We start from the raw sequence: 26,815 nt of genomic DNA, 5'->3' as shown, positions 1-26,815 counted from the left end.
TAACACTCATCTCTCGGGATAAATGTTGCTTGCCCAAAGATAAATGTGGGCTTGGCTTTAGAAAGATGGAACTAGTGAACAAGGCTCTACTCCTTAAGCAAGGCTGGAGGCGATTAACAAAGCCTAACTCTATCCGGGCCAAAAACCTAAAAGCCAAATATTTTCCTAATACCTCCTTGTCTAACTCCAAGGTGAGAAACAGATCTGGTTCCTTGATAGGGAATAGTTTGCACAAAATTATCCCTCATCTTGCAAGAATGGTGTTCAAGAAAGTGGATAATCAAATTGTATATAATTGTTAGTAGCTGTAGTACTAGAGCTTGATCTTAAGGCTTAAGTGTTCTTGGACATTTTCCAGGCTTAGAAAGAAAGGATTATTGGGCTCTGTTATCCCACATGAAAATTGGGCCATAAAACAAGGCTTTTCATTTTGGGCAACTAAGGAAAGCCAAAGCCAAAGCCCATTTCAAATTTATTTATTTTTTCCTTTCTAGTTAATGCATCATATGTATTTATATTTACTGCATTGATGAAGAACAAAAATCAATTCTTAATCAAGAAATACTCTCTACCTGTGGGAGGATAGCATAGTAGGAACTTACATGCCACATCAATAACAATGTAGATAATAAAATCAACTACATAAAACTGATTATAATCAAGATAGAAGAGAAAAAACAATTCTAGAATATGAAAACGAACAAGTACAAAGACGTTAATCAAACGGGATAAGCGAAGTTGAATCCAATAAAAAAGTGACCAATTGAAACTTATTAGCCTAAACCAATCTTATCCTTTCTGCTCAAGGATTTATACTTGAATCCAATAATTGATAAAATGCCAAGGCTTAGCTGGTCTTGTCTATACAAAAGTGATTATTTAACACAATCATGAACAATCATATATCACCATTGTTGTTAGTAGTCCTACCATTTTGCCTTTATCTTTCTGGGTTCATCAGATGTTTTTTGTTGTTATTGTTGTTGTTCTTGAATTTTTGATTTTACAGATTTTGAGATCTGGGTAGTGTCACAATTGTCATAGAGATGATTTAGAGCCAAATAGAAACTCCAAAGTTGTCTTCTTTGCTTTGGTTTTTTGTGTTGTGAATGTGATGGATTTAGAAGCTTAACTTCCATCTCTTATCAATGAAAGCTAGACTATGAAAAATCATTGAGAACAATGTTCACTTTTCTTGTCAGTTTCTCATTAATAAAATTCTACTTTTGCAAAATGCATTTTTCTTAAACAATGACATTTGAAACAAGACAAGAGTGACATATTATGCCAAAGGGAAGAAACAATCTATACATACAGTTGGGCAGTTAGCTCTTCAAATCATAAACTTATTCTATTGTAAGATAATTTTGTATTTTAAGGTACAATTTTTAGGAATTTATTTCAATGTTTGATATGATCAGTGGTAAATCAATGCCTCGAAGATTGCATTTGCACCTCATAGATCAAGAGTCATCTACGTATTGACGTGGCATTAGAAAACCGCCTCTCTCGGGTGTCATGAAAAATCTTTATTTGTTTATCAACAAGACAAAGTGTTCTTTTGATGATTATACATTCAATCAGAATAACAAAATTCCTTATTTAACAAATCACCGATGTATACGTGTAATGAATTATTGTCCCATAAAACAATAAACAACCAAAAACTAGCCAAGCTAATAGGTTGATTGTACTATGAACGCAATCAAACGCTAGAGGGAGAGACAATTTGATCCAATTTTTCGCTTGATTTGATTGATTAGTCGATATGATAGAAATCAAAACCCTATGAAAATGTCCAACAAAGTTATCGTGAACTAAATCTAAGTAGTCGATCAACATTTTAAACTGTAAATATAACAGACAAGACTGACAACCCCGCGTCTTTGATTGTTGCGGCATGAATATCTCCTGTGAGATCCTTAAATTACGAACGTCGCATTTCAAGATTTAGCGGGACATGCCCGAGTATTATAGCAAACGAAAGTTCTGATCCCCCAAATTGCATCGTAACGGACAACATTTATTGCATTTATTATTTTTCCCCCTTAATTTTGGTAGAAATTTATTGCTTTTATTCCATTTATTTAATTCATTTACGGAATTTCAGCACCTGAAGACTGTAATAAGGTAGATTCAAAATTTTTTGAACAGTTTTTAATCCATAATAATAATAATAATAATAATAATAAAAAAAAAAAAAAGGAACAATGAAAATGTAGTTCTTCCTCGGGTTCTTGGTCGTTTTGTCACCAAATCGTTGACTTTTAGGCCTGTGGGCCTGCTTCCACGGTCCATTGGTTTATCAGATTCATCCTCCACCGTAGATTTAGGATATGACGGTGCTCAGTTGCTCTACTGGTATAAGAAAAGGACATAATGGTCATTTCGAACAAAGCGATAGATTGAATCAATTGATTAGATTCTATTCTCTCTCAGTGTTGACCGTTACTTTCTCCGGACCGAAGGATAGTGGGGCCCACTGATCCACAATGTTTGACAATGAAGCAAAAAAAGAGTATCTAGGAATCCGTCAACCGTACACGTGTGATCTTAGGAAATAGGAAGACGTGGTGATGTGAAATTACTAAACTAACCGGCGACGCATCTATGTTAAAATGACGACTTAGCTAAATAGATTCTTAAAAGTCCCAATTTACACGCCGCCTCTCTCTACTCATCACCTTCCCTTCTCTCTCTCTTTTTCATTATTTTCTTTCTTTCTTTGTTTCTTCTTACCTTCCCATTTGTTGTTCTTCTTCTTCTCCTAAATCTCTCTCTCTCTCTCTGTCTTAACCAATGGGAAGAACACATTTTTCTCATTTCAGAGCTATGAGGTGAAAAGGGAGAACAGAGAGAGACAGAGATAGACACAAAAACTCTTTTTTTTTCTTCCTTCTTTCATTTGTGTTCCTTCTTTGTCTCTGTATCTGTCAATGATGAGGAAAACAGTGATTGTTTCAGCCATTAGAACTCACTTAAGAAGATGAGGAGAACCCATCTTTCTGTGATCTTGGCCATCTTCTTCGTAGCCTTATTCTTTGCGTGTGTAACCGATGGACTCGGTTCAGCCTCTACTATCGCCATCAGTTACAGTTCTCGGACTGTGTGCGGAATCCTCGCAGGCAATTCTTCCCAGAGAATCGAATGCTATAGAGGAGGTCAGAGCATTTCGGTCTTTCCCAATGTGTCTTTCGAAGTAATCTCCGGTGGTCGAGATTACTTCTGTGGGTTGTATTCAGGTGGTTATGTTTTGCTCTGTTGGAACTCCAGTTTTGAACCCAGAAGGGTTTATCGTAATGCTAGTGTTAGGTTGAGGGATTTGTCAGTTGGAGATGAACAGGTCTGTGCTGTGGTAGATGAAACCCAGGCTGCAATGTGTTGGAGAGGGAATGGGAGTAGAAAGTTTCCTCAGGCACCTATGCTTCAAAGATTTCTGTCCATTTCTTCCGGGGGAGGATTTTCTTGTGGGATTCTGAGTAGTAACAGAAAAGTTCACTGTTGGGGGTCTAACATTGGAATTGCAACACAGATTGAGAATCAATTTGCAAATATGGCCATGAAAAGCTTAGTTGCTGGCGGATCTCATGCTTGTGGGTTGAATATCAATGGTTTTCTCGTCTGCAAAGGGAGCAACAATTCTGGGCAACTCCAAGTTCCTGAGAATTCATCTGGGGAGTTTTATCAGCTAGCATTGGGGTTCAACCATAGCTGTGCCACTAGACTTTCAGATGGTTCTGTGGTTTGTTGGGGAGGAGGAGGAAAATTCTCCAGTAACATTACAAATGGTGTTTCCTTCTATTTGATTGTCGCTGGTTCTGATTTCACTTGTGGATTGCAATCCAGAAGTCTATTGGTGATTTGCTGGGGACCTGGTTGGAATGTTAGTTCTTCAGAAGCTTATCTTCCTCAGATTGTTCCAGGTCCTTGCACTCAAAACAACTGTACCTGCGGTCCAAGTCCGGCTGCCTCTCAATATTGTGCTGGTTCAGGTGTAATCTGTCAGCCTTGTTTGCAATCACCATTACAGCCGGCGGAACAGCCTGAAGGATCCTCACCACCTCCATCGCCTCCTCCTCCCTCCATAGCATCACCATCTCCATCATCAATTTTTACAAGCAAGCGTTTATTAATTTTTATGATTATAGGATCAGTTGGGTGTTTTTGTGGGTTCTGTGCCATTGTCTACTGCTTGTGGGTTGGAATACGTTGTTGTAGACGCAAGAAAGTACATAATTCTGTGCAGCCCACCATTACAGGAAGCAATGCTAATGGTGGTGGGGGTAATGGAAGTGGTGATCTCTTCGGCCTATCAAGATCCTCCACCCTTAGGCGCCAGAGCTCAAGAGCAATCAAGCGCCAGAGGAGTGGAACTTCAAAGCACGCAGAGAGGGGAGCAGAGGAGTTCAGCCTAGCAGAGCTAACAGTGGCCACTAACAACTTCTCTCCAGAGAACAAGATTGGGGCTGGAAGCTTTGGAAGTGTATACAAAGGCAAGCTTGCAGATGGGCGTGAAGTAGCCATTAAAAGGGCAGATGTAGGTACAAAGACAAAGAAATTCCAAGAGAGGGAGACTGCATTCGAGTCTGAAATTGCATTCTTATCTCGGGTTCATCACAAACATCTAGTAAGGCTAGTGGGTTTTTGTGATGAAAAGGAAGAGAGGCTTCTAGTATATGAATACATGAAAAATGGAGCTCTATATGATCATCTGCATTCCAAGGACAATGTTGAGAAGAGTAGCAGTTTATTAAATTCCTGGAAAATTAGGATTAGTATAGCATTAGATGCAGCAAGGGGAATTGAGTATCTTCACAACTATGCTGTTCCATCTATAATTCACAGGGATATCAAGTCTTCAAACATATTACTTGATTCAAACTGGACAGCAAGAGTTTCTGATTTTGGGTTATCTTTAATGGGACCTGAATCTCCAACTGGTCAGTATACCTCAACAAAAGCAGCAGGAACAGTTGGGTACATGGATCCAGAGTACTATGGGCTAAATGTACTAACAGTGAAGAGCGATGTTTATGGTTTTGGAGTTGTTCTGCTTGAGATATTAACTGGGAAGAGAGCCATATTCAAGGAAGAAGGACACAGAGGACCCAAAAGCGTGGTGGAACATGCAGTGCCCAATATTACTTCTGGAGAGCTGAATTCAATTCTGGATCCAAGGGTTGGGCTACCGGCGGCATCCGAAATGGAAGCGGTGGAGCTGGTTGCATATATTGCAATGCATTGTGTGAATTTGGAAGGGAAGGATAGGCCAACAATGACAGACATTGTCAATAATTTGGATAGAGCTTTGTCTCTCTGTGAAGGCAGCCATGCTAGCATTTCAAGTAATTCCATCTCTATTGCCTCTGAATGAAACGTAAAAAAGGAAATCAATAAAGCATTCCAACATCATTGAGAAGAAATTATTGGGGATTATTAAGAAATTTTGTCTAGATGATTTGTTCTTAAATGACCCTTTTTTTGTTTTCTTAGTTTTTTTTTGAGTTTTATTGTTATACTTGAAAACTTCAGTGTAAAGAAAGAACATAGAAGCAGTAGTTGTTCTGCTAACACAGAATTGATTTTTTTTTCCCATTAATCAATTTGATTCTTCAATTGGCTTTTCTGCACAGTGTTCTCTCTGCCTTCTGTTCGATCTAATTTTTTGTAAAACTTCGAAAAGGATCTGGGTGTGAACTTTGATGTCCAGCTGGGACTCTCTGTTGAACTACTTTGTTGTTTCTTATGAATACAGAGAGTCCCAGTCTTCCAGGTTGCAGGTTGTTGCAACAGTAATTGTTTTGGGGACTTTTGACTGGATCTTTGAATGATTTCTTTACTCAATCCAGTCTGAAAAGGTTATGTGGGACTTTTATGTCTTCAAACTCACTGACCCACAAAAAAAAAAAAAAAAAAAAACTCACTGACCCACAAAAGCAATGAAGCAATTAAGCAATGGCCCACCTTCACTGAAACACATAAATCAAATTATATGGTGAGGAATACCTTTTGAGCTCACCAAAACCACTTTTTTTCTAATAGGAGTTCTCATTTACTCCTGCATACACAAAGCATCATCATGGATCTCTTTTAAGAAAAACCTCCTCTGGTCTCTGCACTGCTGGGGTGAGAGACAGTAGGTGAACACCCATTTTCAAAATCTATTATAAGAAACCCAAATGGTGTATCAAATGCTTACAAAGAGGTAGAGAAAGAGGGCAGCAACTTGATTAAGAAAGGTGTAGTTGAGCTAAACTGAGTAGTGAAGAAAAAATTGAATTTGACTTAGATAGTTCATACTTCAACAACACAATGCCCTTCTCATTTGTAGAAGTGATCTGCATTAAGTATATTTATCAATCCAACCAACCAATGTAAAATTCAATTATAATAAAGATGGGAGTATATAAGTTTCATTAAGTGAGAGAAGTTAGAACGGAAAAAATAATTGACTTCTATCCACTTCGATTTGGGCACCTTTTGAAACTATAATGATAATAAAGCAAACGTACATTTGAAGGTTTTTGATTCCTCAATTAAAAGATCTTGTAGATCTTAGAATAAAAGGTTATTCTTCTAAGATGGGATTAGATTTTTTTTATTTTTAATAAGCTTCAATTCAATAGGATTGAAATCTCAGAAAATGGAATAAAGAAAGATTAATATTTTTACTAAAAATTCAAAATTTATTTGGTAATGTTTGAAATTGAAATTAGCTGAATGAACCTGTTAGAGTAAGGTCACCTAGCCCAACGGTTCTTTAAAAGAATTGATTTCATGGGCTTTATTTACATCCACATGCTGTGTTACAAAACGACCTGTCATGGTCCAGCTTTCTGGTTGTCATGTTTGTAGATGAGCAAAAGGGCCAAGACAATGTCTATCCATCTAATCAAGTTTCAATGCTGGCTTTAATTGTTAAGCTTCTTTCCATTTTTCACCCTGTTCTTGTATATTAAAATGTCAAACACGTTTAAGCCAAAAAAAAAAAAGGAGGGAGGAAGGGAGCATCAATGATGATGCATGATACCCATCACAACATCTATCATATTTATAAGGATTTGATTCTTGCATCCTAAGGGACCTTCTACCCCTCAGCAACCAATAGGGTTTGGTAGGGTTGATGGGCAAGAGAATATTTCATTGTTCATAAGAAAAGTCAAGAGTTTCAGAAAGAGAGAATGAAAACAAAGCATGACCAAGTCCATCACCTTTTAGGGGCAAAAGACTTCCACCATAAAGTCACACCTTACATCAGACAAGGACCTCTAGGGATTCTTTTCAACCCAAATTCCCCACAGAGATGCCTGACTCTACCATGGACTTCTGGAGCCTTCTAATCCTTAGCAGCAAATAGGGTTTGGAAGGGTTGATGCCACGAGAATATAAGGAAAACTTGTATAAACAGTCAGAGTGTCAAGAAGAGAGAGAATGAAAACAACACATATCATTTTCCTGTTATATAAACGAAAGTGTGACCAAATCAAAGACTTGACCACAAAGATCACACCTTACATCAGACAAGGACCTCTAGGGATTCTCTTTCAACCCAAATTCCCCACAGAGATGACTGACTCTACTGTGAACATCTGGAGCAAAAAGAAACACATTCACCTCCAGAATTAGATATCTACAAGTAGACAAGAAAATAAAACTATCAAAGCCTAAAAAAATCATTTCCAAAAGGATGGGGTTGTCCCAACAAATAGACCAAGTCGACAGACAAGGCCATGAAGTCCCATATGCTAGCTATTCAACTTTTTTTCCAAGGGACCAGAAAGAATAAAGTAGGCTAGATCATTCTATAAAGAAAATAAGTTCCAACTGAATAATGTTAAGCATGGAAAAGTATGATGATGTCAATGGCCTCCACTGGAGAAGCTTTACATGAGACTTGCTTTTAAAATGATCTAATAGATGTCAATATGCTAGAACTTGCCATGTCCATTTTCTAAAAAGAGTGATACCATTCAAAAAGAACAAGAACAAAGACCTAGCATGATGCTGGTATTCAAAACCCACCAACTTGATCAAGATAAAACATCAATAGCAGTTTCCAAATCCTGCAATGGATGACTGTATCAAGTTGAAAATGAAAAATAGTTTTTCAACCACCATTGAGGTTTGATGTATACAAAATTTCAAATGGTCTATAATCTATAGAATTTCAAAATACCTTGAGCAGGAGATGTAGGAGTTTCAAAGACAAGCCCAGCCTATAAGAAGAACAACCAAAGCATTGGCTTGGTTTCAAGGTCGTGGGTTCGATCCCTGCTGGTACTCTGCTCACCACATGCAAACCCTCCTGTAACTTTTCTCTCCCTCTACCAGAAACCCATTAATGAGAAGCAGAATTGGATGTTGGGATTGATGTGTTGAAGATACAACTCTAACATCATCTCCCTCTCATTAGGTTTTCCATCAAATCATGTCATGAACTCATTAGGAGTTGCTGAAATTTGTAGCATTAATGGCTCAGTAGCGCAAATTTGAGTTTCAAGCCCGCATGAAAACTCATCGATGCATCCCTCACTCTCATTCATGGGGTTCTCTCACCACTTTGTCCTCTATATTTAAGTATGATGTGCATGCTCTTGGAGTGCCTTCTTTAGTTGGAATTTTTGTCCAAATGAAGCTTGGGCTAGGTGTTGAGAAGCCAAAGAAGATGAAAAAGAAATAAGAAGACCGTCAACATCAGAATGAAATTGAAGATGTAGATTAAAAAGAATAAGATATCAACTTTTCTGTGTTGGATGATTCTGAAAGTGAAAAATTTCAGAGAGAATTTTGAAAGTTACTAGTTCTGTTAATGGAGACCTATCCCATATTAGATTATTCCAATCTGATAATAGAATTAATAAGAAGTTGTGAAGGTAGCACAGGTTGCACAGCAACCATTAAGGTATCAGTAACACTGTAGATACTGAAGCATTTGCTACAAAAGAGATTGCGATACATATTGCATTGACAGCCATCACTCCGAATTCACCAAAAAGATACAAAAGAGGGAGCAAAAGAGAAATGCAGAAGTAGTTTGAAGAATCTTCAGGATTAAACTTAGAACTACATGTAATCTTGCTTTTGAAATTAGATTTGCAGGTGCCATCTTAATCTGGGTTTCATGTATATGAATGGGCTCAGTCCCTGTCCAGTGGAGCTTCCTTTCAAATCATCTGGGCCACATTCACTTTCCATTCGGGTCTCCTGTTGTTATTGATGTCCTGCTTGCTTGTGTGTAACTTAAAAAGTGTGAGATTCCTAATTTCCTACTACAGAAACGCAGCCAAACAACCAAGAACCAACCCCCTAAAAAAAGACAAAAATCCACCCAAAAATCCCCAAAACCCTACAATAAAACAAAGATAAAACAAATTCCAAAGCAAAGCACTAATGTGAACACAGACTGCACTCAATATAGATATAAGATACACCAAAAGGTGAAAAATGAAAAACAAAAGCCCTTTTGCAATACACAACACATCATACTGATGCAGACAAGCAGCTTCATAATGAATATACAATACATACACAACATACCCATCCACAAAAAATAAAGAAAGCTTACATACACAACATACCATGGCCGTGAAATTACCAAACGAGAACACACAACCTTTGAAAACATCGGATGTCTCAAACAAACTCAAAGCGCATAAGAAGCTTTACATTTTTGTACTGCTCTCCTTTGCGGGTGCAAAGAGGGACTGCTCGAATCCCTGTCCTCAACTCTGACACTGGTAAACATGTTTGGCCCCCAAAGTCATCTTTCTCAGACATGTCATATTCATGCACTTCAATCCGTAGCAAAGCCAGCTCTGGCACGGTCAGAGGGAATTCAAACTCCTCATCCCAAGTTGGTGTCCAGTCATCCTCGATTGTCTTAGTCTTCTTCATTGTTGTATCAGCCCCGACCCCAGCAATTCCAACCTGCAGGCAGATGATGAGCCTTATAAATTTCTTATGTAGAGCTTCTTTTTGGTTTTAGTAAAACTGCGTATAGCTTCACAAGTTAAGCAGTATGGCAGATTTTCAAAATAGAAGTGTATATCCAGCAGTCCTGTGCACTGATGACAGTAGTACATATGCTTGGTGAAGCCACCATTGTATTGGCATAACAAGGAGTAACATTTTCTAAGCAACAAACTGAGTGAAACAAACCCCCCCCCCCCCCCCCAAAAAAAAAAAAATTAAATAAATAAGGTTTTCTGAAAGAGTATTATGAAGTGGTTGGTGGAGACTTCTGATCCACGTTAATTTGGAAAAGATACCCCGGATGATACAGATCAAACACTGGGCTTATCTGTATAACTTATCTACCAAAATACAAAAAACAAGTGAATCTTCTCTCATCTCAACTTTAAACAAATTTCAAATGGATATAGTCTTAAGTGCTCTGATGTCCCTTTCTTCAATAGGCAAAATATGTTTCCAGTTAGCAGTTGCACTCATGGACCATGTGATGCAACCCAGGTTTAGGGTTAGCTTCCGGGACCTTAAAATAGGGTTACAGCAACTAATTAGGGTTCTTAGGGTAAATTTAGGGTTTGGGCTAGGGTCGATATTAGGACCAGGGCTACTGGTTATGTGGCTTCAAGGTGCTCTTGTTGGTTTTCTGTAATCCAGAACTGAACTAAGAAGAAAGGGATGGGAATTGGAAGTGTCAGAATTTTCTGAAAATTTCTGCACCTTCTCATGAAGAAGTCCAGGAATTTTCAAACTCAGAAAATAAGGCTGCTCTTGGGAAAACTGAAGTTAGGAATGAAGACTAGGGGTGCCTGTGATTCCAATGAAGGTGAAAATGGGGTGTTTAGGGCTGGGAATTGGGAGTTCCTACTCAGGTTAGGACTGAGAGGTGTGGGGAAGAAGAAAATGAGAGGAAGCTTGCTAAAACTAGGAGGAAGGTGAGTGGGAGGGGCAGGGATGATTTGCTATGGGGATGGGGGTGCTTACAAGATCTGAAACTGAGGGGGAAGCACTGAGAAGGCTGCAGACACAGAGAGAGAGAGGAGGTTAGGGTTGTGGTTGGGGTGTCTTACTTATCATGAAGGCCGAGCAGAATTCTGTGATTGTAATGCAAGAAGCTGTGAAGAGAACCTTGAAGTTGAAGTATAGATCACAAATACCCAGCCGCAGGGTGTCCCTCAGGATCCCACGACTTCTACAAGCCAAATTCTCAAACTCAAGTTTATTCAATAATCAAGACTGCCAAATACATAAAAGACTTACGCTATTTATAGCCACCCAACTCTAAGTAGACTGAAATACTCTTTCCTAATTTGAAACAAACTCAAATACAACAACAACAACAACAACAAAAGCCCCCAACAAAGGGGCGGCACAGGACTCGGCGGGCCGCCCGGGGCCCGCCCGCCGGCCCGGCAGGCGCGGCCCCGCCCCCCCCAAACTCAAATAAGACTCTTAAAAGGAAATAACTCTTTCCTAAGAACTCAAATAGGACTCCTTAAAAGGAAATAACTCTTTCCTAATTTAAACCAACAAGACTTGCAAATCTAGAATTTCAAACCAAAAAGGAAACAAACAAATACCACAATTGTTCAACCACTTAAGACTCCAAATTAAGAAATAAAACTTAACTGATTAGACTAGACTTTGTCACCATTCATACTCAATCCAGGGTAGGAAATGACCAATCTACCCCTTGGATGGATTCTGCCCCTCTTAGTTGGGCCCTGGTTCAGGGGTTGGCTTGGGCCCTCTTTGCGGCTGGATGTATCACTATGCTGAATGAATATGCCATTAAATCATTTTACCAGCACAGATTTCAGCCATCAGAGAAGCCAAAGGCCTAGGGTACTAACAACAATTTATTAACATACATTAAACATGGAATCAGAGTTTAAGAAGAACCCCCCCCCCCCCCCCCCCAAAAAAAATATATATATATATATATATACACACACACACTAGACAATCCAAAGTTTTGGGCAGCAAAAAAACAGTAAAAATGTGAACAATGTCAAAAAATTAATAAATAAGTGGAGCACACATGCAACTGGGGAGAGTATGGAGCTTTGGAATAAACAAAAACAACTCATTGAAACGAACAGACATAAAGATCCATTAAACATAAACTTAAGCTTCTAACCAACATAAAATTTTCATCATCCAAAAAAAAAAAAAACATAAAATTTTCATCTTACCCTGGCATAAAAGTCAGGAGGGGAGTATATGTCAAAATGAGTGTGACGAAAATCCAAATACCAGCCGTCCCCCATATAAACTTTTACCTGTTCAGCAACAACAAAATCAACAAACAACTCAGCCTAATACTCACATCAGATCAGTTAGGTGAGGAAGAATGAAGAATACTAAGTCAAAAATCCAATTAAGTCTGACTCACCTTCAAGGTTTTCTTAACTGGTAACGTGGCTTTAGGATCAAATACCTCATTATTTGGACCAGCTGTTAATAGAAAATCTGGCTTTTTTACATAGCCACAACCCCCATTTGCCCTGAACATTCCATGCATCAACCAGAGTGACCTGCCATATCCCTGTGAACAAAAAACCTCACATTCATAATCAAGCAACGCAAATTAATACTCATCATTTCACCAGGCAGAAACCAATGGGAGGTAAGGATGCAGCACTGACCAAGATCTCTCATTTCAATTGAGAATACTTTTCTTCTTCTTTTTTTGGTTCCCGGGGGGAGGGGGGATGCCGAAATTAGCTGCCCAAGGGGCAAAGAGAAGAGTTGACATGATATTGATGATTGTCCAATATAACTGGTGCTATAATGGGTAAATGCTCATTTTTTAAGAAGTCATTCTGATAACCTATATTACCTGAATAAGCAGACAGTGGAATCTTCATATCAAGTGTCAAGTACCATGCAGCAACTATTCCAAAGTGCGCTGATACTAGAGAGTATTAGGCTTTTAATACCAGTAATCTTATTAGAGAGGCAGGATTTTGCCCTTTTCTTTCACTCATGACAATAGAGCCCAGTAGTCCAAAAGAACTGGAATTAATGATTCAGCTGCAGTAGAAAGCTTCTTCCCAGAAACCCCAATATCAAACATGTAGCATGCCATCATAATAGGACTTGCAATTCAGCCATTATTGTTATAAAACAATTAGACCCCTAATGCTATCAAGTAGCATCCTGCCCAACCTCATGGTAATTTTGGAAATATCAAGCATGCAGTCTAATTTATAATTGCAAGGTCCCATAATACCCAGATGCTGTAGTTGTATATCAGATCACTGATTGATTATCATAAACCTAAAGAGTAGAGACATGATCAATCACTGACTAAACAAATGTTTTAGTAGAAAATCCATCCTATTTTAATATAATTAGATAAATGTGAAGGGACTGGAAGACCATGAAATGATGAAAAGGAATTGCGCAATATCACATGGAACTCCTTTTGCACATATAGCCATCCCACAACATATAACACTTATCAAACAACAACTAATAACATAGCATGCCAGGATACCCAACCAAGAAAGAAAAAAATCTAGTCCAAAATTAGGGGAGGAGGAAATATAACCTGCATGTTAAAAGCAACCATTTGAGCTCCATGCATCCAAGCAATCAGAGGATTATAATTTGACGAAGTAACACGTGTACCCTTTGGGTATACTCTCAGCAAATTCCTCTGAGTGAACCTAGAACAGGCCAGTCATTGCAATACTTAAGTTCAACAAACATTCAACAGTGAGTAATGAAACTGCAGTTAAAGCAGTTAAACATGATTCACATTAAAACACACACAGTAGAAAACCCACCATGAAAAACTCATAGGGGTAGGTCATATAGTGCTATATAGCAGGACAAGGAGAGAAAGTGATGCCAAACTAGAAGATTTCCAAGGCCATACATTCTCCACATTGGATGGTTGTAATTATTGACAGATGCAAGCACTCTAATAGAAGATAATATTATTAATATTATAACAACAACACAAGCCTTATCCCAACAAAATGGGGTTGTCTACATGGATCCCTTCCTTCCAATCAGATCTATTCGAGGCCAAACCGGAAACAAAGCCTAAGCAATGCAATTTTTTTTCAGCACTGTTATCTTATGTCTGCCCTTAGCTCTTTTAATTCCTTCAATCCCAATTACATCACTACTCCATATGGGGACCTTTATAAGCCTCCGTAGAACATGGCTGAGCCATCTCAAACAACTTTCTCATAGCTTACCATTTATTGGAGCTACTCCCAAGCCAGCCATAATATAATCGTTCTTTACTTTATCCTTCCTAGTTTTCCCACTCAACATCTTCATTTCCGCTAATATTGAGTTATCTATATGACGCTGTGTAATGGTTGCATGAAATTTTCATACATCATTAGCAGGTTGTACAATGGTTGCATGAAATTTTCATCTGAGTTTTAAGGGAATGCATCAACCACACAAAACCCTAGATGTATCTCTCCACATCATCCATCCTACTTTAACTCTCTGGGAAAATATCATCTTCTATATCAACTTATGACTGAGCCGAGAGTAACTAAAATATCGCTTTCTGAATTCTCTTTCTTATACTTGCTTTTTTCTGATGATATTTTTCTGTAGATTCTCTTTTTGAATTCTCTTTCTCACCAATTTTCAACACCTCAATATCTGTCCAAGCATGACCAAGGTTATACACTAAACATTCTACCTCTATTATACTCGCTTCAAAGCCTTTTGACTCCAAAATTGTTCTCCACGTCTCTAACTTGGCATTGACCCTACTTATGTCATTGAATATATGGAACAATATCATTAGCAAAAAGCATACACCAATTCATCTTGAATGTCTCTAGTTAAATCATCTATGATAAGTGCAAATATATAAGGGCTATTAAGAAGGATCTACTATTAACTTTGTGGGTTATTAGAAATTAGAAAAATCTGCTATTAGTTTTTTCTATTAGTTTGGGGCTATTTGGAATTACATGTTCTAGCCTCCTTGGGACTTGTATAGCACCAGCCATTAAATGAAGGAATAGAAGGAAACAATTTAAGAGAAAATAACGAGATAGGAGATGACAGGATAAGAGGAAGAAACATGTGTAAAATGCCTAGGGTGAGAATCAATTTCTCTATATATTGACTTGCTTATGTTATGAGAAATTAAATATATACTCACCATGCTAACATAAGGTAGCCTAGGGGGATCCAGATCCTCTCCGCCCAAGCATGCTGTCAACCCATGCCCCCACCCTCACAAAGGGCCTGACACAAGCCTCCCTTTGGTGCACGGGCAGCCCTTCTTTTTCTTTTCTTTTTTTTTTTTTTTTTTTTTTTTTTGGGGGGGGGGGAATGGGAGGACGGGCCTAAGGAGGTAAGGAAAACAGATTATAAGATGATAACAAAGTAACCTTATTAGATGAACTCTAGCACATCCCCTCAAGCAGGAACTGGAATCATAGTCCTCAGCCTGCACAAAAGGCTATTAAACTGGTGAGAGATGATCCCTTTAGCAAACACATTAATTAATTGGTCACTTGTCTTCTCAAAAGGAGTATAGATGTAGCCAAAGGCAATTTTCTTCCTTACAAAATGTCAATCCACCTCTATGTACTTTGTCAAGTGGTGTTGCATGGGATAATGAGCTGCACTTGTAGCAGCCTTGTTATCAATAAGGCAACATAAGTCTATCAATATGAACCCCCAACTATTCAACAACATTCTCAATCATAGGAGTTCACATGGTCCATGAGCCACAGCTCTATATTCTGCCCTTGCACTTGATTTAGCTACAACAGGTTTTTTTCTTTTTTTTGGGCTCCTCCATGTGATCAGGATACCACCGAAAACTTCTGCTAGAAATAGAGCCCACCCACAGTACAGCCTTCAATACTCCATCAGTTGTGGTGGATGTATAATAAACCTATTATAAGGTATTAAAGTACCTGACGATTATATAGTAATTCATGCAAAAGAAAGAAAGAAGGTGCCTGAGAATGCAATAAAAAATATCCAAATGCCTACTCTTCAGAGCATGCATAAATTGCTCGCCACCCAACAGCATAAGCGATATCTGCACAACTTAGAGATGGATCAGCTTTCTCCTTAACCTCTGGTACTTCCTAACATCGATTGAGGGAGGTCCACAGTCTTCACTCAAAATGTGGTTTGGGTGATAGGTGAATTCATTGGTTTACAGCCCAACATTCATGTTTCTTCAACAGATCCAACACAAATATTCATTGACAGATGGTTATACTGTTAGTCCATTTTGTGACCTTGTCATTTCACAATTCCTCGAGAAATATTTCATGGGTCCAACATGCTGTCTTAAACTGTTGGGTTAAGTAAGACTTCTAGTTTCTTTATATCTTTTTCCCTCCTTGGCGTCCGAACATAGCCTTGAAGCCCAGTGAGGGGACGCATATACACCTGCTCTTCCAAACCACCATGGAAAATTTCACTTTTCATCGCTGATCTCTATTGCCTACCACCAATTAGAGGATTCTCTTTTTTTTTTTTTTTTTTGGGGGGGGGGGGGGTGAATGAATAATTATATTAAAAGAACAGAAAACAAGAGAACAAGGTCTTTAAGAGGAAGAGCTAAGACCCTAGGAGACAACAATGAATCTGTTCCTTAGGGTATCATCAACAGGGGGATGGGGATAAGCTAACAATCTAGAAGAAACATCAAAATAGATGCATTCCAAATCATGTCTGAAGAGCGAGATTTGGATGTCCATCTCCGAAGATTGCGCTCCCACTATAGATGATGAATGGAGGCACAGAAAACTAGCTTACCAATCCGATCACAAATGGAAGAGCTTGAAAAAATTTTACAATCCAAGACCAATCACAAGCAAACCCAAAGGAACACCTTGAACGGGGCCAGATGGAAACTAGGGCTTTTCTCCAGATAGATCTGGAGAAGGGGCAAGAGAAGAAAAGGTGCTCAAGGTTCTCCGGACCGTTCCAACATAGGATGCAATTGGGGTTTACTGGGATATGGCGGCTAATAAGAAAGGATTGGGTGGGAAGGGCATGGTTGAGAGCTCTCCAAAGGGTAAGGGAATGGCGAGGGATGAAACCTTTGAACCAGACCAAGGGGACCTAGGGGGGTTTGGCGTTATGGGAGCGAAGGAGATTCCAGACTGAGAGGGTGGAGAAGGTTTTGGTGGCAGATAGGAGCCAAACAGTGAGATCATGAGAGGAGCTAGCGAGAGGGGCGAGGGAATCCCAAACTTGTGTGCGAAGTGTAAGGATGGAAGGGTTCCAAGAACAATTTGTGATGAAGGCTGACAAGGGGGTGTTTTTGGGGATACGGGAGTCATAAACAATTCAGGGGCCACAGTGGTTGTAGAGAATGCCCATCGGGTGCCACGGATCGAGCCAAAATGAGATGGAAGAGTCGGAGGAGATGAAGGTAAAAATAGCAAAGAGAGCTCAGGGTCGTAGTAAGAGGATTTTCCTCCAGACCCATGAAGGATTAGAGGGCATACGAACAGTCCAAAAGGAATCAGCTCGGAGCAGGTAGGAATAAACCCAATTAACTCAAATAGAGTCATGCTTTGAGGCGATTTTCCAAATGAGTTTAAGGAGGCAGACTAGGTTGACATTAGTGATTCGGCGGATTCCCAGGCCTCCTTCAGAAGTTGGGCTTCAAATAGTTGACCAACTGACAAGGTGGAGAAATCGAGAGGCTTCCCTTTCCAAAGAAAGGCACAAAATAAGGATTCCATAGCATCGATGGTAGATTTGGAGATGGAGAAGATTCCACACTAGAAGAAATACGAAGATTGAAGCACAGAGTGAATGAGAACCACTCTACTAGCGAAGGACAGAAGCTTGCCCTTCCAGAGTTGGAGTTTCTTGCAAATATGATCAAGCATAGGGAGGCAGTGATGGCGGGTAAGTCTACCGGGAACAAGGGGTAGGCCAAGGTAGACAACGGGGAAGGAGCCAGGTTTAAAGCTTGAGAGCTGAAGAAGGGAGGTTCAAAGCTAATTGGGGACACCAGAGAGAAAGACAGTGGATTTATCAAGGTTGACCCGGAGGCTAGAGAAGGATTCAAAGAGCGAGAGGGCTAAGAGAATGGAGGAGATGGATTGGTGATCCGCTTTGGAGAAGATCATAAGATTATCGGCGAAAGCGAGGTGGGTAAGGTTGATGGTTTTGCACTTGGGTATGGGAGAGATGAGAAGTTGGTCAGCTTTGGATTGGAAGATGCAGGAGAGGACCTCTAAAGCTAAAAAAAAGAGGTAGGGCAAAAGGGACGGCCTTGGCAAATGCCAACACTGGAAGAGAAGAAGCCCGCAAGTGAGCAGTTGGTGATGATGGAGAAGCGGGGCGAAGAGATACAAATCTCAATCCAGTGAATGAAAGGGGGAGAGAAGCCCATAGAGGAGAGGACATGAAATCCCAGCGAATGGAGTTAAAAGCTTTGTGAAGATCTACTTTTAGAAGAGCTGCCGGGGAGTGGGCGGATCAATCAAACCCATGGACAATTTTCACGTACAAAAGGATGTGATCCACTATATTATGCCCTGAGATGAAAGCGGATTAAAGCCGTTTTGAGCCTATTCGCTAGGACCTTAGAGATGAATTTGTAGAGGAGGTTACAAAGGGAAATAAGGAAAAAATCAAAGAGAGGAGGCCCCTTGCTTCTTGATGATGAGGCAAAGAAAGGTTTAATTGATGGAGGAAAGCTGAGAAGGGTTGAAAAAGAAGCTGCAGACGGCCTAAACATGATCATTCTCAATGAAATCCCAGGAGGCAAGGAAGAAACCCATACTGAAGCCATCAGGTCTTGGGGCCTTATTGGGCTTATGGGACCGAATGGCAAGGAGGATCTCCTTCGAAGTTGGGGATGGCACAGAGAGAAGAGGCGGTGGAAGGATCAACGAATTTGTTGATGAGGTTGGGAGGGAGAGGGGTGCGGGAAGGAAGGGAAGCCGGAGCAAGAAGATTAGAAAAGAAGGAAACTACCTCCGCCTTGATGCTAGCAAGGTCGGAAATCCAAGAGCCACTACTAGTGAGGAGGGAAGGAATGCAATTGAAGTTATTTCGAGCTTTGAGGGACCAAGAAAATATGTTGAATTGGAGTCCCTGAGCTCGAGCCACTTGATTCTAGCTTTCTGGCGGAGAAAGCTTTCTTCAGTGGCAGGGAGGGAATAAAGCTCAGAGGAAAGGGTCTTTTCATTTTTAGCAAGAGAGGGATTGGTGGGATCATCTTGGAGAAGAGACTGGACCTGTTGAAGATTTGATCGGCAGGAGGAAATATTGCCGAAAGTGGACGAGTTCCAAGAACAGAGAGCTTCCTTAATGTTGCGAAGCCTGCAGGCAAAGGCAATTAGAGAGTAACAATGGACAGGCTTTGACCAAGCTTCTTTGACTGTAGGAATGAAGGAAGTTCGAAGTCCACATATCAAAGAATTTGAAAGGCTTAGGGCAGAAAAAGACTAGGGGAGAAAGGTGGACAAAACAAAGGGAACGATCAGAGAGATTGGAGTTAGAGAAAGTAGCATTGGAGGCAGGGAAGGAAGAGAGCCAAGGAGCATTCAAGAGGAAGCGGTCTAGCTTTGAGGCAATTCTAACAGCTCCAGTTCGACGATTATGCCAAGTAAGGGGATGGCCAGACCAGCAGAGGTCAAAGATACCGGAATCATCTAAGCAGGCATTAAAATCTCCAATCACGGCAAGATCCGGAGTGGAGCCTCCAACACGCTCATAAGAAAACCGGATGATGTTAAAGTCCCCACTTCCCACCAATACCCCAAGGGAGATCCGAAGTCGGAGGAGGAGATAGAGCGGATATCCTCCCAAAGGGGGGTGCGCTCAGCGGCACGATTGAAACCATAAATGATTGAGAGAAGGAAAGGAGGGGAGTTATTGATATGGATGTTGTGATGCACGAGATGGGGAGAGGATCTAAGGAGAGAGATTTGGAATCTCGAGGGGTCCCAAAGAATCCAAATACGACCATTGGGAGAAACGGGTGATTCGAAATGAAAGACCAAGAAAGGGCAATAGACTAGGCAATCCGATGGGCATTCTCTATTTGGACATGGGTTTCGAGAAGGGCACAAAAAGAGACTTTTGATGTCTTGATTGTATTTTTAACCTCAGCTTGCTTTGCCAGGGAAGTAAGGCCCATGACATTCCAGATAAATAACTCAGACATATAGGTCATATGGGGAGAGGGCATCAAAGTCGCTGCTAGTGGTAAAGCAAGAAGGGGTACCAATGTCATTAATGGAAAAGGGGTTGAAAGTGGGATTCTCACAAAGGGTGGAGTTAAGGGGAGAAGGTGTTTCAAAGAGGTTGGGATCTATAGAGGAATTGGAATTTAGAAGAAGGCTCGGTGATATAATGGTTTTTCAAGGGAGTGAAGAGCTGGTCTAGTTCAGAGGTAACGGGAAGGGTTTGCTGAGACAGAGGGTTTGGGAGAGAAGAGGTAGTGGCGGGCCAAACGGTCGCTGTAATGAGGGCAGTGGGACAGTGATGGGTTGGCTGGAGGGGTTTGGGAATGTAAAATGATGGTGGTGGGCTTGGTAGGGGCGGTTTTGGATTTTAAGTTGGTGGTGGTGGGCTTGTATGGTAGAATAGGCTTTGACATAGGATGATTGTGGGTTTTAGGTAGTCCAAACAGAACCAAGAGAGAAGGCCCATGAGGATTGGGCTTAGAGAGGTGAATGGAAGGTGAATTAGAGGAATCTTATCATGCTCTTTGTAGCTACGAGGAGAAATGGCTTCTAATAGTCAACTCTATGCACCTATTAAGTCTTTTGCCACAAATATTTAAGCATTGGGAATCTCAGATGAAATAAGGCTGGGATTGGCACCATTCACCACCACAGAAAAAAGCTTCTCTAACATGATAAGCAACACACTAGGAAAACTGGCTGGATACCCAAATCAGATGGGTCTGGCAAGCAACTTATCCCTGCTACTCACAGAAATGCACCTTCTAAGGTGTAAGTTCATCCCATTGTGTAGAACTCAAATAGGTCAACTCCCTAATAAGCCGCACTCGGGTGCATCAAAGGTAATATTTCAAATGAAAGAGAGGCAAAAAATAAAAAGAATACTAGGTTTCCAGAAAAAGATCATCTTATAAGGTAGAACTCTTAGTGTTCTTTGCTCTTCAATCTATCTTCACAGTTTCACCCTTAAGTCTTCCTTTTGATGAGAGAAGACATCATGAAAGCCTTCATCGGAGCCCTTTACTCTACTAGGGTCCCAAAAAAGAGGCACAAAGGAAATCCAAGCTACAGGTCGCCTCACAATTCACAAATGAGTGCTGCAAGTTAAAAGGATCGAAAGAAGAAGAAAAAAATGTGCATACAGTGCCTTGGGGACAGTATTAAATTTCTCCCCTACATTGACTAAACTTGGTTATATTACAAGAAATTACATACATAACCCCCATGTATGGAATGTATTCACATCACATAAACTATTTAATACCATTACACCCAAGGAAAAATTGAATATCCGCTAGATGTCTCACAATATCCATAGAAAGTTCAACAATTGGAGTGTAAACCGTTCAAAATGCCACCATGCAGGTCATGCTGCATAGCAAGAACATGAATAGACAGGCAAGATCAAAATGAAAATTGGCATTCCCTAGCAATCATAGTTGCATGAGTTATACGGGAATTTCACACAGGTGCACATTAGCATACACATGAGATCCTACTGAAAACGTGTAATGCAGAATATACCTGACAATCTCAGTTCCATGAGTAACGATCGCCTTTTCAAGTTCCTGTTCACTCAAGCTAAGACGTCTAACATTATTTGGATCCACCCGTAACCAGTCACTGAGTCCACCCTTCACTTTTCCTGCATGAATAGCAATTAAATGCCTATACTCGGGTGTAGCAGACTGCTGAGTTTTTCGCTCTTCATCATCGAGATCTTCTTCTTTTGGATGGTCTTCTTCCTCAGATGTATCATCTTGCTGGCAAATGCAGGTGGATAATCAAGAAGAAGCCCTTTGACTGAATCAGGTAGTTGTAAAACAAAGTCGATTTCTACAAGTACCTTATCAGAATCTTCAGCTTCCTGCTTTGGGTCTGCAACTTCCTTCCCCCAAGTATCATCATCAGCTGAATCCTTCCCCTTCTGTGATTTGCCTTCTTTTTCCTTAGCAATCTTGACTTCAAGGTATTCTTTGGGTGGTTTAGTTGAAATAACAAGACGTTTCATCAGCGATGCTGGAGAAGGAAATTCCCTTAAGCCTTCATGCCCTGGTGTGTAAAGCAGCCCCCCAAATGTTTTATTGACCATCTACAGAGAAATTGAATCCATATTATAGTAATTGAAACCAGCATGTGACCATGATACACAGTGAAAACAACAACTTGCCTCAGCTACTTTAGCTTGAAGATTTGGGGTAAGGTGATCTTCTAGAGTTATTACAACAGGATACGATGACGCAGAAAAAGCATGCTCCTTGATAGACCTCAAGCATTTGATGAGTTCTACAGGGGTTGTCAGAGTCCTATATATGTTACAGAAAACAAACTATCATTTTAAATAGGAAGAACGAGAGAACAATAAAAATGCTTGAGATTGATAAACTAACTGGAAATTTGCAAAAGACAGACTGTCAAACTGCATTTAGATGAGATCTCTGGAGCAGTAATTAATCAAAGCAGCATGAGAAATTTTTTAAACGGCGGGACAATTTAATTTATCCACAAAAGAAAAAGTAGTGCCATAATAGTTGACAAATGCATTGCAACCCTTTCTAAATTCTGGTTAACTTTGTTTACCATCTGACAACATAATGTTGCATAGAACACTCATACAGGCATATTCCATCTTGGAAGGTCTAGTTCCGTGTTTCTTTTTGGCTAATAATATTCATTATTTACTGCCAATAATAAATAAATAAGCTCAGCCCAAAAAAGTGGCAGGAAAAAATTAAGTAGGATGACCTAAGGATATCTCAAAGATCATTCAGAACAAACTTATGGTCTATAAATTCGCAAAGCACAGCACACTTGAGCAACATCAGGAATCAATTGTAAAACTTAATACTTTTTTTTAATCTGCCTGTATTTAATGGCTGTTTGGGGAACTCTTCTCATTATATATCAGTCATCTTCTGCAGGCCTGAGTACAAGGAATTAGGTATCGAATATATTTGAGATAATAATATCTCCAAAAAGAGGATCTCAAGATGATGTAAACAGTTAAAAGGGATAAAAAACATTGTCATTCTGAGGAATAACAGTGTCAAAGGAAGATATACTGTCATGCCCCCATATTATAAGGGCCAAGTGGGGCCCACAACACCTAATCAAGGGGAGCATGTGACAAGGAACCTCAATACCTTCCAACTTGTCAGTATTAAAAGAATAAACGGAAGCATAAAAATAACAACATTTACCACCAATATATCATTTCTTAGTGATGGCATCTAATGTTTCAGCTTTACATTTTCAACCCACCTTCCAAGAGAGAAGGATCGGTAGAAAGACTGAAAGTGTGCTTTGCTGAATTCTATTATCTCAGGTAAGTTGCATAGTCATAATAAAATTAAGAGAAGTTGTATGACTAACCAAGATTCCAAGATAGAGAATGATTTGTTAACATGTTAGACGCTTGTCATTTTTTTATATTTTCTTTTATCTAGTGAATGACAAATTATATGAGATTATGGTTATAAATTTGTGTGAGATGGTTGATGCAATTCTTTTCTCAAATAATCATACTTGATTACTTTAGAGGACCCTTTGGATGGGTTAAGGCATGTGTATATGTTCAATATAAACAAGTATTGTTGAACTTGATTTGTTTTTAGTGAACCATCTTTACATGAATGGAAATGGGTATTTGTTTATGTTTAATATAAACATATACTATTGCATTTGAATATTTTTGTAATGAAACACTTCCATATGAGTGGGATTGGCATATGTCTATTTTCATCTTAAACAAGTATTGTTTAATTTAAGATTCAAGTGCATTACCTTCATAGGAATGGAATGAAATAGTATGGTGAAAACTATGATTAAAGGAAATGAGGAATGTGAAAAATTTGTTGTTGTGCAATACTTCCATGAGCCTGGTACTTGGTACCTGTTAGTTTGAGGAAGAATAAGGTGAATAATGAGAGAGAGGAGAAGATGGAAGTAGCGACTTTGTTGTGAAGGCTCGTATTGAACTCATAAGCACTCCTCAAAATAACTTCACTATTTATAGGCTAATTTACAAGTCTATTCTATATAGGAAAGCATCAACCAATTTCGATTGGTATTAAACACTTAATTACCGCCTCTTTTTCCTATCAAGAGTTAGCGCAAGGCACTAACTCTCGATGGATCTGCCCTTTCCCAAATTGCCCTTTCCTAACACTCCCCCTCAAGCTGGAGCATATATATTACTCATGCCCAGCTTGTTACAAATATAGGTAACCCTTGTATTCGCTAGAGCTTTGGTGAACAAATCTGCGAGTTGTTCTCCAGTCCTCACATGCTTGGGGGATATTATTCCTTGTAGTAACTTCTCACAAACAAAGTGGCAATCAACTTCAATATGCTTGGTACGTTCATGAAAAACAGGATTTGATGTTATATGAACGGCAGCTTGATTATCACACCATAACTTCATTGGTGTGTCATCAATAATTCCTAATTCCTATAGTAATTGTTTTATCCATACCATCTCACATGTTACCTGTGCCATAGCACGATACTCAGATTCTGCGCTTGATCTTGCTACCACAGTTTGTTTCTTACTCTTCCATGATACAAGATTTCCTCCAACGAATGTGCAGTAGCTTGTAATTGATCTTCTATCAATAGGTGATCTAGCCAGCATGTTGAAAGAAACGATTGTAGTAGAATGGCTTATTGATCCATGATCTCAAGCCCTTTATTTATAATAAAGTGGAAAGTAGACTATTACAAGGAATAGAAGTTTACATGAATGCAAACTCTAATTTAAATCCTATACAAACTCTTATTAGACTCCTAATAGAATCCAACACTCCCCCTCAAGTTGAGGCATGGATATCACACATGTCCAACTTGACCAAAAAAGTATAAAACATCTGTCTAGGTAAACATCTGCAATTTGATCTTCAAACTTATAGATTACGTCTGCCTTATAGACTTCCATTTGATTTGTCATCATCTTTACTGCAACTTTATGTCTCCAAGGAAGAACGCCCAAGTAAAAAAGTAGAATCTTCAAATGTTGAGAAGACTAAATTTCTGCACAAATCTGAGGGAAAAAAATATTTTTGGGGTAACAATAGCTAGGGTAAAACAGCCAAAGTGAAAGTTTTGATTTGTAGCAATGTTAGATCTTTAAAGGGAAAGTTTGCCAAGGGACAATCTCCAAAGGTAGGGGAAAATTTGTCAAGATAAGTGACAATCTCCAAAGGTAATAGAGATCAAGTTCTGCAAAGGTCAAACGACAAGTCTTTTGCAAGGTTAGATCTCCGAAGGGAAGATGTCAAGTTAAGGGGCAAATCTCCAGGGTTAACAAAGATCAAGTTCTGCACAGTCAAAAAGATAGTTCTATAGCAATATTAGATCTCCAAAGTGGAAGATTGCGAAGGTAAGGGACAAACTTTCAAAGGTAACAAAGATCAAATTCTACATAAGGAAGTCTACATGAAAGGCTTTGAATTGTAGACATCTTCAATCTCCCCCTCACGTGTAGCGTTACACGTGGGAAGATAATAACAAAGGAAATTCCAATGGGGAAACTTGGAAAGGAAGAAATTGTAATGGTAAGATAAAAGTATCAGGAAAACAAATTTAGAGAAAATGACAAAATTTGAAAGGGGGTTGACCGAGCCTACGGTGCCACTAATGAAGGTCTAATATTACCCAATGGACCGGATTAGAAGATGTAGTCAACGCAGAAGTAGATCCTCCAATCGGCTCGAGCAAATAAAGTCCATTTACCACGACCAATCTCCTTCCCCAGATCCTGAAGTAGCTAGGTAGGAGTTGGTAGGGGTAGTAGAGGAAGCAGAGATCGAGGCTGTACCGGCAGTAGAAGACTGCATAATACGTCGCAGAGTAGCGAACTCCTCCTGCGAAAAACCAACGTCTACAGAGGGTGTGGTGGAAACTGTCTCAGAAAGATTAGCCTTTTGTTTTCCCTGTCTTTGTGCTCGTTTTTGCTCAAAATCAGCAGGCTTCCCATGCAGTTTCCAACAATTTTCCTTGGTATGATATGGTTTGTGACAGTGCTCACACTTGACAATCTCCTTAGCCGGATCAGATTTAGTGCGAACAAACTGTAAAGCTGATTTCTCCATAATAGGAGTATGAAGCATGACTAATCGACGACTTTCCTCACACTGAACAAGAAGAGCATAAGACTGTTCTAGTGTAGGAAAGGGAGAACGACTTAAGACTTGCACTCTGATCTGATCGTACTCTACGTTCAAACCTGCCAAGAAGTCATATAATCGAATCTTATCAATGTACTTCTTATATGTCGCCACATCATCTGGATTAGTGGGGTGATAATCCCCATAATGATCCAACTCTTGCCAAAGAGATCGCAACTCAGCATAATAGTGGGCCACAGTTAGATCCTTTTGGGTAGTCTCATGAAGCTTCTTTCGAAGCTCATAAACCTGTGCATCATTCCCCAACTGTTCATATGTTTCAGTAGTAGCCTTCCAGATTTGGGCTGCAGTATCAAGTAATAGGTAACCCCGGGCAATATTTGGATGCATGGAATTCAAAAGGAATGACATAATAAGAGAGTCGTTTAATATCTATTTATCCTATAAAACACCTGCGGTAGTGGGTTTGATAGTAGTGCCCCTAATGTATCCAACTAGTCCTCTTCCAGCAATAGTTAGATAAGCAGATCGAGACCAGATCAAGTAATTTGT

The 26,815-nt window shown here is 39.6% G+C and overlaps 1 protein-coding gene and 1 pseudogene across 1 annotated transcript in view; one reads left to right on the top strand and one right to left on the bottom strand.

The window, feature by feature from the left end:
* The first annotated feature begins 2,703 nt into the window (after positions 1-2,703).
* On the top strand, positions 2,704-5,562 carry LOC149008261 (putative serine/threonine-protein kinase-like protein CCR3 pseudogene; annotated as a pseudogene).
* Positions 5,563-9,025: 3,463 nt separating this feature from the next.
* The window catches only part of LOC149008260 (phosphoinositide phospholipase C 2-like), a 30,968-nt gene continuing 13,178 nt past the window's right edge, over positions 9,026-26,815 (bottom strand). Inside the window, exons 3-9 of the mRNA XM_089166037.1 lie at positions 22,309-22,444; positions 21,985-22,230; positions 21,663-21,901; positions 13,523-13,640; positions 12,362-12,514; positions 12,162-12,248; positions 9,026-9,927 (exon numbers count right to left, since the gene is read on the bottom strand). Coding sequence (XP_089022163.1) covers positions 9,634-9,927; positions 12,162-12,248; positions 12,362-12,514; positions 13,523-13,640; positions 21,663-21,901; positions 21,985-22,230; positions 22,309-22,444 — 1,273 coding nt within the window. The 3' untranslated portion in view covers positions 9,026-9,633. The remainder of the gene's footprint in view (positions 9,928-12,161; positions 12,249-12,361; positions 12,515-13,522; positions 13,641-21,662; positions 21,902-21,984; positions 22,231-22,308; positions 22,445-26,815) is intronic.

Source organism: Hakea prostrata, chromosome 8 (genome assembly GCF_041222555.1).
Source record: "Hakea prostrata isolate BN-2017 chromosome 8, UWA_Hpros_2, whole genome shotgun sequence".
Lineage (NCBI taxonomy): Eukaryota > Viridiplantae > Streptophyta > Magnoliopsida > Proteales > Proteaceae > Hakea > Hakea prostrata.
The sequence above is the reverse complement of the archived record's forward strand: the minus strand, read 5'-3'. Positions and strand labels throughout refer to the sequence as shown.